Source organism: Ostrea edulis, chromosome 8 (genome assembly GCF_947568905.1).
Source record: "Ostrea edulis chromosome 8, xbOstEdul1.1, whole genome shotgun sequence".
NCBI lineage: Eukaryota > Metazoa > Mollusca > Bivalvia > Ostreida > Ostreidae > Ostrea > Ostrea edulis.
The window spans coordinates 26,079,287-26,100,010 of record NC_079171.1 but is presented as its reverse complement, the minus strand read 5'-3'; the positions used below and the strand labels follow the sequence as shown (position 1 = coordinate 26,100,010).

The 20,724-nt window shown below is 34.6% G+C and overlaps 1 protein-coding gene across 5 annotated transcripts in view; it reads right to left on the bottom strand.

The window, feature by feature from the left end:
* The window catches only part of LOC125657474 (protein draper-like), a 40,545-nt gene continuing 19,821 nt past the window's right edge, over positions 1–20,724 (bottom strand). For 2 of the 5 annotated variants that reach the window (XM_048888043.2, XM_048888042.2), the window contains exons 4-6: positions 12,380–12,460; positions 11,592–12,188; positions 5,392–6,232 (exon numbers count right to left, since the gene is read on the bottom strand). In XM_048888043.2, the coding sequence (XP_048744000.2) occupies positions 5,751–6,232; positions 11,592–12,188; positions 12,380–12,460 (1,160 nt within the window). In that variant the 3' untranslated portion in view covers positions 5,392–5,750. Of the gene's footprint in view, positions 2,426–2,533; positions 2,556–4,409; positions 4,476–4,552; positions 4,572–4,853; positions 4,977–5,346; positions 6,233–11,591; positions 12,189–12,379; positions 12,461–20,724 lie in introns of those variants that run through there. The other 3 variants (XM_048888045.2, XM_048888046.2, XM_048888047.2) reach the window with 3 other exon arrangements.

Below are 20,724 nucleotides of genomic sequence, written 5' to 3'. Positions count from 1 at the left end.
CATAGGAACAAGCATTTAATGATTATATTACAAATACATGCGTATGATATATTTTATGGATTGTAGAAAAAAAATGATGAAACTTGGTATGAACAAAATATTAAACTGAACATGAACAACATAACATATATCTGTAACTGATTTGAAAACGCGACGGGGAAAACATGAATAAAATACTTGATAAAACTATAGAAAACATGTGTTTAAATAGAACTGTTAAAGTAATATATGACAATGACTAAGAGGTTTATTTATAATGAGAGTTTTAAGGAATACTTTAAGCTTTTATTTAACGCACTTCTGAATGATGCGAGCGTTAAACACTGCAGCTCATATCAGTATGTACTTTCCACAAAGGAGTTCAGTTCTTGTATTTACATTCTTTCTTCATTTCTGTTGGAATTCCCAGTCGTGCAAGTAAAAATTATTGTAACTTTATTCATAAGCGCACTTCTTTAAGCTGCAACAATGACTAATTCCAACTTCTACACATATCACAGAGAAACCAATGGAGATGTAAATACACAAAATGCATAGTTATGGATTGGGAAAACAAAACACCATACGGAATATCAATACATGCACTACATGACACTCGCTTACAATGACTTTAACTACGTGTGTGTGAAATTGTTTAGACATTCTACAGCCCTTCACCGGCAGTGGTGACGTCTCCATATCCGTGAAATATTCTCTAGAGGGACGTTAAACAATATTTATTCGTTTTGATATTTCTATTGATCGTTTTGCTAAATTCAATCTTAAAATTCAGTTTACCGTAAGTTCAATTGCTCATCTGGATTGAGTTGGGTGAGTGAAGTTTTATTCTGTTATTTCATTGGTTCGTCGATTCCATTGGTCATTTCATATTTCTTTATCCAATAATAGTCTTTCAGTATATGTATAAATCTACCGCGCTTAGCTATGTAGTTAGAGCAGTAATACGTTTTGATGAGTTACAATCAGCTGATATGTTCCGTATGTTATGGTTTGTTATTTCTATATTTAAGAATATGTTTCATTTCCATATAAAGAGCTGATATACGTAATTATTTTGATTGCAAGTTATTTACTTTATTGTAATTGTGCTTTCAAAGTCGTAATGATTATATGAGTCTATAAGATCTTAATCTAAATCATTTACAAAACACATGTACATATCTTTATAAAGTATAGTATGCAAGGTGAAGATAACGAACAGTGATCAATCTCATAACTCCTACAAGCAATACAAAATAGATAGTTGGGCAAACACTTCTAAAACGTTTACTGTGGGTACAGTTTACAATTGGCATATTTCAATTATGTTTTTCTATCTTGATTTATATTATTTATCTGTTATTGTAGGTCGATGCCTTTATTTTCTACTGAATAAATTAATAAAACCAACATATCCCTTCCTGCTCGGTTACACATATATATTCAAGTGATATACTACCAAAACATGTGCATCGTTATCGCTCGGTTTTGTTGAACTCGGATCTGCGGATACACAAATTTAGTACGCTTGTGAGTATTTCAAATAAAATAATTCGATAAAATATTGATATCCATCAATTGTCTTTCTTAAAACTAGCGATAGTGTCGATAAGGGGGTAGAATCATCAGTACTAATCTAGCCTTCAGTATATTATTGAATATATTTCCATCACAAAAGAGCTGATGACACGGGCATTGCGTATTTCGTCGGATCTCGTGATGCAAGTTTTCGTAACTTTGTCGATGTTAATAAAGTTTTCGAAAGTCAAATATCTCTACCTTGCAGTCTTTTTACTGTGTCAGAGGACGGATTCTGTGATGGTTCGCTAACACTCTGTTTGACATTACATAACTTATTCCACTTATCCATTTTTATAAATAATTTTTCGTAGTTCATCAGTTCTACAAAGGCATAGAAATATAAGCGTTGTAATGGGTTTGTTTTGTTTGTCACACATAACAATATAGTGTATGCTTTCCAACACATGTTGCACTTACCCTTTGATATCATTAATAATGAACGAAAACTATTATCAAACATCATAATACACCATACGTATACTGGTATTCATCTGTTTTATACACCATGGTTAAATAGATTGGGAAGTGTTTGAATAGGTAAAACAAGTTGCAGCATCATAAAAATGAAAACCAATACTTGACATCTTAAAGCAAAATGTTTTAGCAACGAATAAAAAAAAAAATACGTTACATGCGTATCACTTTCCAATAACACATCTCTCTATATTTACATATCATAATCTTCACATGTAAGACAATAACACATGACATTGTCTTTGATGATACTGTTCAAATACTTTCGGTGTCATGTTCATCTATAAAATCCCAGACCAAATTCTTCTAAACAGCTTCGGTATACTGGTGGAGGTCTTCGTATGCGTTCGGTTTGTCAAGGTCTCCGAGTTCTGCATACGGAGATCTAACACTGATAACAGGAAAATTCAGTTTTAGATTTTGGGATTTTGGGATGCTATATACATGGCATTATATTGTACAGATTTCTCATAAAGTAGAAAATGAAAATAGTACATACTTATTTTCGCTGCTTGGTATGTCTGAAAATAAAGTAAAACTGTTACCATATTTTACTGTTATATGAAAGGTAAAGATAACGAACAGTGATCAATTTGTGTAAATTATCTCCTGTAATAGTAACATGATTATACAAAAAACCTTGCACCTTGGAATAAGTACAACATGCTAGCATGGATTGAAAATGCATTATACTAAACTACAATCATCAGATAAGAAAATATAAATAGATATAAGCATTCTTTTTCTGTAAAAAAAAGATGAAAAAGACAAAGAAGGCAAAGAAACGTAATAAAAGCGTTGATAACTGTTGGTCATCATAGATGATATTCAATAGGTTTAACAGCAAATAGTTTAATCTGAAATGGTGAAATGCCTGTATGGCCATATATTGATGCAGGTAAATTAATTTACATTTGGAAGATTTTAAAGTAAGCCAAAATCATTGTATTCCAATGTATAATCGAATAGGAGGCCCACAGATCTGATTGATTACCCGTGCATTCGTTAAAACCATCAACAGCACCTATGTTATAGAATTTATAATATTTTTCATATTCTGCATATTGAAGGTAAAATCTGATACACAGCAGCAGTAACATGAAAAACGCCCCCAAATGTCCAAACTATAGTACGACTTTACTGATATAGTATATATCTGTAATAGTATATGACTAGTTTGGACCCACCCAAGTGTCAGGACGCCAGGATTGTAAATTTCAGAAATTGTGGTGCATCTCTGTCGGCTTTTGTCTATACTACTTTTGGATGTGATGTTTACAATGATGATGATAAATGGACCATTTGTTTCTTTTGAATATTTATTTAATTGCAATTTACTAACAATATTATTAAAATGTCATTTAAATATTTTCACACAAATGTCATATAAAAGTTGTGACCCTGCCTTGGAGTCAGAACCTCTGAACCTCAGATTAAGAAATTTACAATTGCTGTAGAGGAATTTCTGCTCTACATGGGGGCGGATATATAGTTATCTGTAAAGATGTGCACTTTAAGAGAACAAGATTTATGGATATTGGTCAATTTAAGCCCAAAGGTTCCATGGGTGAAGGTTCCTGAAATTTAGAATTAAAATCCTCTTTTCCCCAACAGACAGATCCTCTTAAATTTGAAAAAAAAATGAATGCAATTTATATGTATCAAGAATTCAAGAATTGTTAAATCGTTAGCGCAAGTCGGATGACAATCATAGATCAAACCCAATCTAAAAAGACATCCGATTTCTGATGCTCATTTATATTATTGATATTTCACAGACGAAAAGCAGATTTTTTTTAGTTTTTGAAATTTTATGAACCCCTCTAAAGACCTTATAAAAGAATACAATCACCAGAATTTATTTTTACAGTATTGATTGTGTAAGTTTCTTTTTTTTTTTTTACATTTTTATGTAAAAAGGAAAACAGAATTTCAAAATATATTGTAATAGGTTATTACAGTCTACCAATTTGTGAAATATTCCTCATAAATTTGTTATGAATTGCTAGTATAATGCAAATGAAAATCAGCTGGTACTAAAAAAAAAAGATGCGGGGCTGGGTAATTTTATGATGATAATCAGATTCTAACATTACCCATATTGGGACGATTTGTGGTGTTTAGTATGGATTTCTGGGGAATTTACTCTTAAGGGTTTATGACGGGCGTGACCTGTCAATTTGAGATTTTGATTCCTCATAGTTACCTGATCCCACCTCTGATGTGTGAAGGGGCCTGTGATTGATCTACCATTGATTTTATATTCATAATAGGAATTATGAGATTGATAACTGTTCGATATATTCACCTTTTAATGGCGGACCTAGCTATTTCCCGCGATGGCAGTCATTATTATATATTCAATATGAATTTACCTGGAATTTCACGCACCATGATGGGGCTATTGGTATTTTCTTTTAATCTGAAAGAAGAAACATAAACTTATGTTTATCCGAAAAATAAAAAAAAAACTGAACACACATATTTCACAACAATTACAATAAAACACCATAGTCACCCTCTTTTTACGTTCTGGGCTGAAATAAAAAAAAAAATGACGAGATTAAAAAACAACAACTCTACCAACTTTATATAATATAAAATGTACAGGGAATATACACCGCACATACATTCAAGGAAGAAATAGTTGTGTTCTAACAAGTTATTTATCATTATAGATATTTGATGACACAAACATTACTCAAATTCTCTTCACAGTTTTTCGTCTACCTTTGACTACTTTAAACCATGTTTTTCAAATATGCGATTTAAAAACTTATCAGAATTATTTGCCTCTTGTTGATACTCGGTTTACTTACACTGGTTTCTCTTCCACAACAGGAAGTTTACGACACTTCCTGTGAGAACAATGACAACAGACACTACAATGCTGACGATGACCATACTGTTGTCACATTCAGTGGTACAGGATTGCACGTTTTCTGTAATAAATATCAACAACTATAATCACACACCTGTGATTAATAAGTCTCGGTATAACGGTACTATGAAAGGTGAAGATAACGAACAGTGATCAATCTCACAACTCCTATAAGCAATAAAATATATAGTTGGGGTTGGGCAAACACAGACCCTTGGACACACCTGGGGTGGGATCAGGTACCTAGGAGGAATAAGCATCCCCTGTCAACCGGTCACACCCGTCGTGAGCCCTATATCCTGATCAGGTAAACGGGGTTATCAGTAGTCAAAATCAAATATATCTGATACACTAAGTGCGATATGTGTACTGTATTGTAATAACATTGTATGATATACCATTACAAGGGGCTACGAAATCATGTATCCTACCTTGAGTACACTTGTCATTACTGAATGTACCAGTACATCCCCTCACGCACGTCCCGTTGTTTGAAAAGCAGATTCCATTTACACAATGTGAGCTACATCGTTGATCACACAACTGACCATAATAATCTGAGCTGCATTCTGGAATAACAAGAAATCATTTCCATTAACTTTTCATGCAAATCTACACTTATTCATATTGACTTACTTAACGTCTCTTCTAGAATTTGTTTACTAATATTAGGACGTATATCGATAAGTTTAAAAAGGTTTTACATTTTGTAAATTTGATAAATGGAGAAGAGAAAAAAAAACAAATGAAAAAAAAACAAGTGTGTAACAAATCTTAACGAAGAAATCACGAACTCAAATAAAAAAAAATATATTGGATAGTAAATATTTCCCCACTAAAATGAAGCTATTGTTTTTGTGATACATGTACTATACAAAGTACACCAAGATAAGCACACGCTACAAAATAACCTAATGGCTTTCCATCCGGTTTTACATTTACAACGTCCGTCGTTCTGATCACAGTCGGCAATACATCCAGTGTTACAGTTTTCACTACAGTTGGTTCCAAATTTTCCAACGACGCATCCGCGATCACACGCACCAGTGTCTCTATTACATCCACCTGTACAACCCGCACTGCAGGGTAAATCACACTGTTTTCCATATTTGTCGTTCGGACATGTTCCCTCACAATCGCCAGATTTCCTGTTGCATCCCGATGGACACGATGGACAAGCATTGTTACAAGTGTCTCCATAAAATCCACTTTCACACCCCGAAGTGCATAATCCATTTCCAGAGTTGCAAACGCGGTCCTTGCAATTAACATTACACATCTGAGAACAATCAATTCCGTAATGTGTGGAATCACATCCTTAACATGAAAATAAAATTGCATATTTGATGTCAATGATATCAAAAGAAATAAGGGGAATATATATGCAAAGCTTTTGTAAATTGCTCTGAATTTAGGATAACAGCGATAAAGGATGTGAAAGATTTGTTTCATTTTACTGACCCCCATAAACTTGTCATATTTTCATCATCCTCTCTCCTTTACTTTCAAAATTATTGGGGCAGCATCTGCATAACGCGCTTAGTTCCTTATTGAGATTTCACCTGCTTAGATCGGCATAAGTGGTATACATGTACATGTACAGTACACGACACGAGTTTTATGCGTGTTCCACGCAACGCGGTGGAACAAATTTGCCCCAAACACGGTGGACCTTTAAAATTGTCGGCACCTTTGAAGTCCTATTTTTCCGCGCGAGCTAGACATTGAAGTCCACGGAGGATCTCCGTGAATGCCACCGTGCATCTCCATGGATGTCACCTGTACCTCTGTCGATGCCACCGTGTACCTCCGTGTGATAAAACAAAGAAATATTTTCCGAAGTGATTCACCCAAAAAACCTTTTCGCTTGGCCAGCATGCATACCCCCACCCCATTACTTATTTAGAAATTAGCTATAAATCATTCAATTCTTGTAATTGTTGTTTAATGATACGTCGGTGTTTTCGGTACATATCCGTATGTAGACTTCCCTGCAGACGTTCACACCTTTTTATGAAACGCCCAAATTCTCGATATCCTGTATATAAACACCTGTGTTATTCCTACCACTCGTCGGTACATTGTTTCACGGCACGTGCAACACAATTTCACCAAATAAAAGAAGGGTCGTGAACAACGACAATCACATGCCAGTAATTTCAATTTGATAAATAGCAGTTCAAAGAAATGTGTACCATAAGCAATGGTTTATTTTTACGTAAAGTTTTCATTGTAATTAGGAATACATGTATGTGATTAAGGTCAGCTATATACATGTACATGCTTATATTGGATATGAATTTCATTATGTACTCAACTGTGAAGCAATGTGAGCAAAGGATCAAATTTTCATCACCTAAACAAATAAAAATTAAAAGTATCTTTACTTTTAAACAAACCTTTAGAAAACTCCGTACTTTCATTAAGAAAATAATGAAATAAAATGTGCTCCCCTACCTAGAATGCCCATACTCCACATTAATAATAACACAGTTTTTTTAAATAGTTTTTTTTTAACTTGATAAATACTTTATTACACGCATGTATTATTTACTAAGTGTATATATAACAGCATATTGTCTTTATATTTTTGTATACCATTGTATAATGGTGATGAGATCCAATAAATTGAATTAAGTACATGTAGCCTTGAAATATCACAAAGTATAGAGTTGACAACGATTGAAATAAAAATGCAGACGTTTTCTCGTTTATTCAGTAACTCAATAACTTGCGCGTCTTCTGAATGAAAGTTGTAAAATAAACGTACTAGGTTTTGGTCAGTTATAACATAATAAGGGGGTAAAATTCATCTAATCTCCGCTAGCAATGGGTTTTGAGTCAACTGTACCCTCGTGGACGAATAATCTCGGCTAGCGAAGATGGAAAAAATTCCTAGATAGTCCACTTGCATTAACATGTATTATGAAGGTGAAATCGAAGAATTATCCAGTAAATCCAATGATGTTGCAGTATATATAGCATGTATTTATTTTATTTTTGACCGAGAGGGAGATTATACAGCTAAGCACGTAACATCGTTTTAGAAGGGGGGGAGCTCATTCATTAGTCCTAACCCGGACCAGCCGAAAAATTTAAACATGTAAAGAAAACAAAATGGGAAATAAAAAAAAATATCAGAATGAAAGGGGATGGATAATTAATCAGAAAGAAATTGTACTTTCAAGATTTATACTAAACGTATTAAACTTCCCGTATCTGCATACATTCATGAATATCATAATCAATGCTTACCAATGCTCTCTCTCTCTCTCTCTTGCTTTCATTACCTAATGCATCTAAAGATTAAATTAAAGATTTTAATAATCGATAGCGTATATGAATAAAATCCAATAATCATTAAGTCATTTCTGTTTATATTGATATTAGTTTTTTTTTTCATGAACTAGTTGCGTTTGACACCGAGGATTTACATCCTTAAATATTGATTACAAGCACGTAGAATCGGAGAGGGTGTACTTTGAAAACTTGAAAGTTAAGGATTTAGCCTCCTAGCTTGTAGCGACCTACCCACTGCACGACTTAAGAAATTGAAGTCGGAAGGGGAAATTGAGACAGTTTCAGACTACTACCCCCCCCCCCCCCCCCCCCACCACCACCACCACCACCACACACATACATGCTCCCAATTTAAGGTTTTCGTAATCGGACAATTTAAGCACCATTTTTGTTATTTTATTGCTTGTCAAGAAATTTACACAACTTAACCGGCAACATACCCCTTCTGATACATTGAAAAATATAAGTAATGTTAGCACGGGGCTCTATAAAGTTCAATCTGCAGTTTGGTCATACTTCGTCATTCAATATTAACTTATTCAAAATAAAAGAAAAATGTTTGTCGGGTTAGCGGTACTATGATGTATGACTATAACAATGACCTGTGTATAACTTGTACATTCCATGCAAATTCGAAGGGGTTTTCGCCTCAGTAGAACAATGGGGGTCAGCTAATCCGTGTATTTGAAATCAACAGAAGTGCTTCAGCAGAAGTGCTGACTTCTTGCGGAAAGTGTGAAATATATTGGGTCGGCGCAAGATACACGTGATCTTAGACTAGATCTGATATCGCGCCGACCCAATATATTTCACACTTTTCATGAGAAGTCAAAACACAAACTAGCTAACCGTAATTTAGTAAATACTGTGACAAAGACCCTAGGAATTTGCATGGTATATACTTATTACACAAAAATCATTGCATTATCCAGACACTCCCGATGAACATTTTTTTTGTATGAAAACCTCTATCAAAGTACATCGAACATAAGTCTCGGTCAAATGTAATTAACTCGGGATTTTAAAAATAAATCATCCGATGTTTTGTATTTTTGCTTCTATTAATTACGTAATAAATTAATTCCAATTTGTTAATCATCGACAATGCTCTAATTTCTATATTGGATCAAGTTATATTTGTCAAGATGCATATTAACACAGTGTGATGGAAGTAATTATGTTAAACAGCGCATTTGTCAGAGAGAGAGAGAGAGAGAGAGAGAGCACATCGGTAATTATTAAATATCCCTATCACATGTTGTACATGTATGTTTTTCATTTACTGAATTTACTAATTCGCATTCAAAACAGGAATTGCTTGCAAGTACACATTATTTAAACATAGAATTTAAGAATATTTTAATGAAGAAAGAAGACTAAAAGAAAAAAAGAATTCAAAACCAGGTTTTCTTAAAAACATAATATATAGTGTTTGGTATCGTTGGAATTGGCTCAAAATGCTGAAAAACAATATAAGTATCAGGGGGGGGGAATATTTACATTTTTTTCTTTTCTTAAAATTTCACCCTTATCTTGATTATTTGGCCTGCGGCACATTTTCACATCTTCCGCAAGGCGCCCGTGGCCAGAACAAAGGTCTTAGCAGCTGTGTGTATTCGCAAATAACACACACCGTGGAACACGGGGGACACGGTGTATCTCCGTGGATTTTCCACCATGGTCTTTCCACGGTGGGGTGTATAAAACTCGTGTCGTGTACTGTATTCCATTTATGTACATGTAAATGATTTTATTACCAGTATATATTTACATAAAACCTGTCTAAGGATATAACATATAACACACATTACACGCATGTACAGTGTATTGATCATATAAACAAAATCATCAAAATTCAGTTTGTTACTTTCGTTTTACATTTACATTTTGAACAGTCCTCTCTAATATATATATATATATATATATATATATATATATATATATATATATATTTGTTGTTGATAAAATGTAAAATTTAATGGCAAACTGCATGTGTCTATTTATAGTTAAAGATTCGCATAGTTTGAATTAACATCAAAGTTTGATTATATACTCAAACTTTATATCCCCTTGCTTATCGTAAGAGACGACTACATGGGGCGGTCCTTCGGATGAAACCCACAAACCGAGGTCCCGTATCACAGTAGGTGTGGCACGATAAAGGTCAAGAATTTCTCACTCGAGTTGAGACGTCACCATTTCTAGATGAAGTACCAGAAATTTAGACCTATACTTAGCGCTTTCAGTCGTGGCAGTGATGATTCTTAAACATGCAAGCTCCAGTCGCGACACGAGATATCCGTTTTTTAGGTCGTATCCAAAAAGACCCTCGATTATCACTTCTAAATGCGGAGAGTTCGGCAAAGGAGCATCACTAGTTATGTTTATGTCAAAGGTTTAATACGGAAATGTCTCGATGGGGGCTTGAACTTATGACATTCCAGTCATAAAGCAAACACTCTACCACTAAGCTACTGCGGCCGGACCTCGATGTTGGAGACGGAAGTTCCATTTTCAAGCCAGATTTCCGAGATGAAGTCTCACTTTGGGAACACAATCTTGTTTTTCAAGGGAGAGGGGGTGGGGTATAACTGGTTCTGCATGTGATTTTTTCTTCATGAACCGGACGTGCAGTGCAGTTTTCAGAGGGGATGTTTTCCTTGAAAGGTGTTTTCTCTAAGAGAGCAATATTTCTCTATGACCATATTCATTTAGGGAGTCTCATTTTAAACCAGACTTCATATGGTGAATTGTCTGTCTAGAACTATATTTGAAGAGGTCTCACTTCAGAACCCGTCACTGAGAGGGAAATTATTCACTATATAAAACTGGTTTGACTTCATACCATTTCGTCATATGTTGTAATCAATCTTAAATTGCATTGCAATCCGTGCCATAATGAAGGATATGCTGTACATTTACTTCGTGTGTGACATTAATAAACTACTGGTGTTTCATTGTATGTAGTTTTGATAAAATAAATAACGTTCCTGATAATTCAAGTGACCTTTCATCTTCATAAAAATTATATAGTTTTCTTGCGCAACATTTATTTCCCATAATGTTTGTCCATATGAAGTTTCAAAGCAGGTCTTTTTTTAATGGAATAGGATCCGTGTTTGCCCAACTATCTATTTTGTATTGCTTGTAGGAGTTACGAGATTGATCACTGTTCGTTGTCTTCATCTTGCATCAATTACAAAATGTAGACATCTATAATATGTAGCTAATTTATATTAGACAAAACTGCGAAAAGCAGAATAACGAACAACTGTTCAGAAATCAACCATACAAACGTATCAAAAATGGATTTTGTTCTATATATCCAATAATGTAAACAACTGTATATCAATTACTGTAGTGAATCTTAACTTACTGTCACACTGGTCCCCGGTCCAGTTTGGTTTACATCCTCTGTCACATTTTCCCGTCTGTTGATCGCACGTTCCCTCAGCACAGTTTACGCTACAGGTGTCTCGGCAAAATGGACCAAAATAACCGCTACTACATCCACTGCATGTACCGTTATATCTATCACAACGTCTGAGACTACAATGAGTGCTACAGACATTCTCACATTTATCTCCATAGTAATAATCAGCACACCCGTTCGTACACACTCCACTGTTCTGTATACAAATTTTCCCCAAACAGTTTTGGTTACAAGTTTGTTCACATTTATTTCCGTGTCGTCCTTGTGTACAGCCATTGCTACAATAGCCATTGGTCTGGTCACATGTGCCTCCATTGCAGTTTTGTGGGCATGGCGTGTTACACGTTTGTCCCCAATAGGTATTATTACTACAACCGTTACAGTTACCACTGGTCTTATCACATCCTCCACCTTGACAGTTTTGTGAACAAATTGATGTACAGGTGTTCCTCCAGTATCCATTATTACAGCCTTGGGTGCAATCTCCAGTTGTGGGATCACATAATCCACTCACACAGTTAACACTGCAGGGTAGCGACGCTGTTGATCATAAAATGATTGATTGTGTTTAGAAAATATTAGTGTAGTATTCCTGGAGAAAAACAAATGTAATGATTTGGAAGTAAACAATATCCATATTGGGGATATATTAAGTTTTTACCGAAAAGAAGGATTATACCGTACTAATATTTCAAAAGCAGATGCATCAATGTTATTTTAATTCCTCTTACTGCAGATACCGCTAATGATGTCACACGTTTGACATCCACTGCAATCTAGACAGCTATCACCATACTTTCCAATCTCGCATCCTTAAAAAATAAACCATTAAAATTGATTATTTGAAGTGTTTCCCAGCAATTCTTCACTATTTTTTTTTTAAATTTATATATCTGCAATATATTTTTCTACATTTCCATTTGCCAATGTTTTTCCTCATATGGCAATACTAATAGAATTGACATTCAATGTCGTAAATTCCCATGGGGATACGGATTAGAATAGGTCCTCAGTACCCCCTGCTTGTCGTAAGAGGCGACTAAATGGGACGGTCTTTCGAATGAGACCGCAGATACCGAGGTCCCGTGTCACAGCAGGTGTGGCACGATAAAGATCCCTCCCTGCCCAATGACCATAAGTGCGGAGCATAGGCTTAATTTTTATAGCCTTTCACCGGCAGTGGTGACGTCCCCTTGTAAGTGAAATATTCTCGAGAAGGATGTTAAACAATATTCAATCAATCAATTTCGTAAGGTGACGATAACAAACAGTGATATATCTCATAGCTCCTATAAGCAATACAAAATAGATAGTTGGGCAAATACGGACCATTAAATATACCAGAGGTGGGATCAGATGCCTAGGAGTAGTAAGCATTTCCTGTCAACTGGTCACACCCACCGTGGGCCCTATATCTTGATCAGGTAAACGAAGTTATCCGTAGTCAAACCCAGTGTGCCAAGAAAGGCATAACAGTCGTTATGAAACAAATCAGACAATATTTGACCCATTGATAGGTTGTACTGGCAAACTAGATCGTTATAACGACCATATCATTTGCGAAATGCTGAGTTTAAACGAGACTGTTTAAACCTTTGCATCATCAACTTGTTTGTCAGTAGCCTGCCTTGATTTGAAAGCTGATCAATCGCAGAACAAGCTTTGGCGTATCGAATCAGTGAGATATATATAAACACCATATGCAGATGACAATGGAATATTGCTACATAAATATGGGAAGTTGACGATGAAGAAGCTGCAATCATCCAGTTTATCATAAAACTGAGTTGTTAGTATAACATGAAGTCAGTCAAGTGATCAGTCTATCTTGCGTATGAATATAATCGCCACTTCAAGAGTCAAGTACTTTCTCCTGGCCTCTGCAATACAGATGCGGAATTGAAGGTCCTGCCCTTCTTTTTACCACAAATTTGAAAAATAGAAATAGTATGAGTAAAATGTTAGATTGGCACCCAAAACGGCCGAGTATTTTGGGTAATACTTGACCTTCACATGCCCCCCCCCCCCCCCTGGAAATCATGGATCCGCCATCATGAAAGAAACAAACACATGTGTATAATTATACAGAGTTTATTTTTTAACAAACAATATATTCATCAATTAATAAAACAGAAACATTAAACATACCGTTCAGTTTCATTTTAAACAGTTTATATACCGGCTGCAACTATGCCTAAACTGCAACTTCTGCAATATGGCGAATCCATAAGATGACTTTGATATTGGAAGCGAATAAATGGAGGCAGAGTTATCAGCCTATTTACTTTATGATGGTGATAACCTGTTCTTTCCGGACCACTGCAATCACGGCTTTGACTCGGCATGAGCGAGGCGGGTTTCGAGGCTCGAAAAATTATGTTCATTTCAGGGTGCCGTTGCGAGTCCTCATTAAAATCCTACAAAATAAATCTTTCATGTTAGCAACAACTCTGGTCGTTCGTTTTTATTTTCTATAACACACACTGAAGATAAATAAAAGACGCAACCTACCTGCACTTTGTCTGAATCTGTCCTACTGTCTCGAATCGTCCCCTGCATGGCTACAACCGCGAGTCTTAACGATGAGCATGCCGTTTTTTATTCTTCCAAAACTTGCAAAACCAGACAAAGAGCTTAACGTTAACTTGATCCATCTATCTTCCGTCAATTCTTTCAGATCCTTTGAATTTCTCTAGACATATGTGGCAAACACACAAACACTGGTTTTGGATTTTTGTTTTTACACCCCATGGTTGAAAAAAAAACCCAAAAAAACAAAACAAAGCGGAATAAAGCCAAGAATTTTAGTACCAATAAAAGGAATATTCTATTTTATTGAGCACCAATGAATTTAAGTTTATAAAATATAGGCTAAACACTAAAATATCAATATCAAACGTAGCGGCATATTGTCACAAGAAATTGGAGTAAACTATGAAACTCTTATTTCATTTACAATAAAATGCGTGGTTCGCAGAAATCAAGTTAATAGTTGTTGCTACCAAGGAAAACTACCTGTGAAATTTGAATGTTGTCAGGTACAGATCAAAAACATAAAATGTGATATTGGTTGATTTTGTTTAAAGTGTTTCAAATGTAACCATCAAGGGAAAAGTACATTCCACACTAGGTTAACTCGATACCTGGTGAAGCTGATCAAGTCAGCACCAGTTTGGTTAATTTGGCAACGGTTTTGATGAGAGTGTTATATTTGTCTCCCCTCCTTTAGGGGTAGACATATTGTTTTTATACTTTCTGTCCGTCCGTCTGTCTGTCACAAAATCTTCTGAACGCTTTTCCTCCAATATGGCGTATCGGATAGATTTGCAACTTTGTACAGTGCTGCATTGCAATTTGTAGATGTGCATATACCAATAGGTGGGACAGGAGGATTCAATTAATTTCTGAAAAGTTGAAGTGGATCTAAGAGGGGTGGAGTATGTAAAATAGCTTTTGGATACTTCTCCTCCCATATGGATTATCAGGTAGATTTGAAACTTGTATGATGCTTTTTTGCCATTTGTAAACGTTCATATTCTCGAGACTGAAATATCCAATTATTTTCCTAAAAGTTATAGTGGATCTGAGAGGGGTGGAAGATTAAAAATGGCATTTGAACACTTATCCTCCTATATGGATTATTGGATAGATTTGAAACTTTGTATAATGCTCCATTGTCATTTGTATATGTGCATATTGGCGAAACAGGAGGATTAACTTAGTTATAGTGGATCTAAGAGGGAATGAGGATGTTGAAATAACTTGTACGTTTCTCCTATATGGTTATCCGATAGACTTGAAATTCTGTGTAATACTTCTATGTTATTTGCAGATTTGCATATTGCAGGGACAGGATGATACAATTTTTGTCCTTAAAGTTATAGTAAATCTGAGGGATAGAGGGTGTAAAACACTTTGCGAACACGTCCTCTCTATGCCTTATCAGAGTTCATAATGTTTATGTTCCTGCTCATGCATTTTCCTCCGTACCATGCAGTACATTAAGGATGTTCTCTCCCGGTTTGAATTTTTTCAGAAGTATCAAACTTTTTTGATAAACCATTTTAACTGATACATCTTTATCCGAAAGACATTTAAAACATAAAAAAGAGGATGTTAGTGTAAACTTTAAAGAATTACAGCCCCTCAAAGTTGCCCCTTTGCTGAAACTTAATTTTTCATGAAAATCACCAATTTTCACAAGAAACACACTATAAAACAAATATTAAAGACAGAATAATCTTGACTTTCTTTTATTATATGAAAATTAAGCATAATTGATTATTGCAATAACTTTTACATAAAATACATCACCAATTCTACAAAAAATCAAGTATTAATTAACATAATTGTATAAAATATCACACAAATTTGAAGACCTATTTCATCAAAAAATTCAACCTAGGGAGAATATCTGTATCAAACTTTTTCTGAAATTCCTAATGTAGATTTGAATCATATTTTTGCTTAATTTAAATGAAAAAAATGTGTGGGGTAGTGTGCATTGGAACAAAGATTTGAACCATTTTGTGTCCCTACCCCCCTTCTTACACTGACTTACATTCTAAACAATAACAATATACGATTTGTTAAAAAATGTGTATTTTTCAATTCATATTTACAAATTCTATATATTTATTTCATTATATAATAAATAATCAGAAAACATAAATAATATATGCATATATACAATACTAATTCATTTATAACTACAGAATGTGTAAAACATATGCCCCCGCATCAGCATTTTCTAATTTCCATGCACTGTGACCTTGATTTTTTACCTTCTGACCCCAAAATTGATAGGCATCTTCCCGTCTTTGTATGTATCCATATGTCCAAATTTGGTTTGAATAGAATGCAAAGTATTTGAGTTATTATACAGAAACTACTTTTAACAGTCAACTTCCATGTGGCCATGAGAAAGAAATCTGCACTTCCTGGTACGGTTCTTCATATGATGATAGCACAGCTCATCCCTCTCACTGTTGTTACCAAATGGATGTAGCTAAAAAGCAAACATTGGAACTCAATTTCTATCAATACTGTGAATTATTGACAATAGAACAGAATACACTATTAGGTTTACCACCAGACTGCTAATACACCAACTTAAACTAACTCCAATTTTTGTCTAGCCAGGGATTATGTTTTAATGCCTTGCCCAACAAATTGTTACTCTAAAAGAATTTCTTAGGCAAAATTTTATATATGAATTTGTTCGTACATAAATTACTGTTTATGAAATATATGCTAAAATTCTAATCAGGATTTTTTTTTTAAATGTGCATTTTCAATACCCTATAAACAAATTTTAACATTATTAAAACTTTTTGACAATTACACTTTGAAGGAATAAATTAAATAAAATTTTGATAAAATAATTTAATTTTAATTATCCAGAACTGATTAGAAACAAATTATCGATCTAGTAGCCCCCCCAAAAACATCTATGCATATATATATAGTCAACAAAATTATCTTTTGTTTTAACTAATTTATACACGAATGGCGCGCCATAATTCTCTACGTGAGAGAAACACCCCTTTTCCCTTTGAACTCTTTTTAAGGAATTAAATTCGCTGTATACTTTGGCGATTTTTTTAAAACAATGATATAGATTACACCTTTTAATCAAAATGATGCTTCAATAATGATACATTGAACGTTAGGAGCGAGATTCGCTCATGACCGACTAAGCGGGATCGGGAAGATCGTAGATCAATTTAGGTACAGATCTACATAGTTTGTAGATTTTATTTTCATAAAAAAAAATCTTGTATATTGAAAAACTTACAAATTCATCCAATACTGTATCAGCAGCCTCTGATTCGGGTACTACATCGCTAACATCCTTCCATCCCCCCCTCTCGTCTGACACTATGTGCGTGGTTGTGCCTGCTTGTCTGTAATTTTCTTTGTCTGCCACTCACTTGTGAGAATATCGGATTCAGACTGATCTATAACTGCCGTTTTACTTCTAACGAATCGCCCATGTATGTTTCTGGACTGCTTTAGAATAGATTAAATGCGACATCGTATAGTGTGCGTCTTCGAGCTCGAGTTTGTTTACAATCGCAACGTCATCATGAATGTCGTAAAATGAGAAAATAAGTTAAAAAATTGTCCCGTTTTAATTATTTTTTGTTAGTTTATTAACATTACTTACAAATAAAAACAGATATTAATGTTTTTCTTTGTGCATACGAAATAAAACACACGCATCCCCAAAGTTACGACTTTAAAAAGTATGGAGACTCACTCGCGGTAAAAGTACCACGAGGGTACACCCTTAAGGGGAGGAAATTTCTTTTGGAACATTTCTAATTTGGGGACTTGCGGAGACATTTATTTATTTTTTTTAAATAAAAACAATCTCTAGTTAATCATATTTTTTGTTTGTTACTTTTTTCTGATGTAAAGAAGTTGATCAATAAAGTAGAATGAATATAAATTTAGAGTGATAAAATATTTAAATAAAAATATAATTAGAACTGATTGTTACGTTAAAGTTCCCTGTGACATAATCGTCAGTGTATTAGTATCCGAAGGATAAAATGGTTGGTTATCTGTTTGCCGTCCGGAAGAGATTTTTTCACTCGTATGGAGACGAGGGGCTGGTTGTATATTGTTTAACGTCCCCCTCGAGAATTTTTCACTCATATGAGGGGCCGAGTGTTTAATGCATCGCGCTCAAAATAACACGGCCTGTCGGCGCGGGTTCGAATTCCTCTCGCTCGGTAAGTGAGAAAGTTTCCAAGTTTACTTTCGGAAGGTCGATGGTCTCTTCCCAGGTATTCTATCTGGGTTCTCTCTTCCACCAAAAAAAAAAAAACTGGGTGCCACCATATAACAGAAAAATTGTTGAGTGTGGCGGAAAATATCAATCGATCAATCAAGCATATGGAGATGTTACAATTGCCGGTGAAGTGCTGCAAAATGTAGGCATATGCACGGTGCTAAGAGTAAGGAGGGTCCTTTATTGTGTCACAACTGCTGTGAAAAGGGACCTAGTTTTGTGTAGTCTCATCCGAAAGATCGTCCCATTGAGTCACCTCTTTTACAACAAGTAAGAGGTGCTGATGACCTATTTTAACCCAGGCACGAAGGGAAGTACTACAACTTTAGACCCGTACTTAGGACTCAGGGACGTAACAGTAAAGCCAACAACGAAAAACCCGTGACTTTCCCTTCTAAATGCCTTGAACAATCACTACTATTCATGTATAAGTTTTAAGCATAGATATTCGAGGTTTTACATACTAGTATCTATGATTAAAAAAATGTATTCCCATATTCAATAAACAAACTATTCGCAAGGTATATCATGCCGCCATCTTGGTTTTATTTTGTACGAGCTGCATCGCTTGCAATTTTCGGCGATGCAGAAGGGAAAACGGAATAGAGTTTAAGAATTAGAATGATTAATGTATCTAAGAGAACACCAAAAAAATCGGAAGAAAATAATGTTATGATTAAAATCAAAATTTTGGGAATTTGTTTATAAGCGGTAAAACAACTTTATCTTTAAATTATGCATCATGAATTGATTGAGCGAAGAATAAGAATTTACAAAGCGTTTTACAAGAATTTTGAAATGTCGGCATTGGCAGATGTGTTAGCGAGCAGCGACATCTATCGGTCGGGAATGGAAAGAACACACATACTTTATATGCCCCCCGCCCCCGTGGCAAAACATCATTACCGTAGATTTACATGTAAACTTATACATAATACCGTGTATGTGTATACTCACAGCAGCGTGTGTGGTATTTGTATATAATAACGACAATCCATGATACTGTTAAGTCAGCAAGTTAAACATCTAGTGTTTCATATTTTATTTTTTTAACTAATGGAGACTTTTGGACTGCAACACCTCAATCTTAAATAGGGAGGACTTCTAGCATTTTATTTTCAAATTAAATACTTATATCTTAATATTTAGATTAATAATAATTCCTCATACATGTACTATGTACTATGGATCGTAAACTTCATCTTAGCTTTCAATGATTCTGTTTCAATCTTTCTTTCCCACTGTACCTCTTCGAGTCCAACAGTAATCCGCAGGATGTCGGTAAATGTAACGTTCACATCAATTCATACCAAATGAGGCAAATATTTTACACACCAGACTCGTTCGCTTTGAAATTAGATATGATGCAGAAATACATATACATGTATTATACCAGGTTTAGAACTAACTTGCGAATAAAAGCAAGTTCCATTTAAGAAGGCTATGTTTGGGGGAAATTGTTGAGAAAAAAAATAGTTTAACTACGTTGTATGTTGTTTTCGGTGTGTGGGGGGTGTTATTCATTGGATATACAATTTGAAACTGCAAATATATTTCAGTATGATAATTTTTTTTTCTATTTATTAATATTTTTCATGGTAAGTTTATGATTTTCAAATATATATGCATTAGTATCAAGTATATGAAACGGTGGATTCTGTGAATGACTTCCCGCACTCTCTGTTTCTGCTTCCCTTGTTCATGATCAACCTTTAATTTTGCAAAATGATGACCTCTTCATAACACATTAGTTATAGTATTTATGCATTTTGTCTCACTTTCGATCACGTAATTTTGTACTCCAGTAATTTGTATGAATCCTTATGGAAATAAACAAACAGATGAGATTGGGCAGCAGGGTACTTATCTAGATACATTATAATAGTGAAAGTGATTAATCCCCGCTAGTCCAGGCCGCGTCTTCCATCGAAAACAATCCAAATGTCAAGTAAGGTCCTGAAGCATGTATTCTAGCTGATTCAGGGATGCACCTTCATCTAAGGTGTGTTACATCACATTACATATGTTTAACCCTTATTAATCCTGTATTATTCCTGTTTACAAATTTACATTGTTACATGTATGTATATTTTGATGCTGAAGTGACACAACATTAAATTATTCGTACTCGTGAAAATATAAAAAAAAAATGATCCTGTTTTACTCGTGAATTAGATTGTATATCCAACAAAAAAGCAGTGAATATCGTCCATTTATTCCTGCTTACAATTGTAAGTTGGTATGCAATTACTTATGCTTAACTGACTCAATATTGAA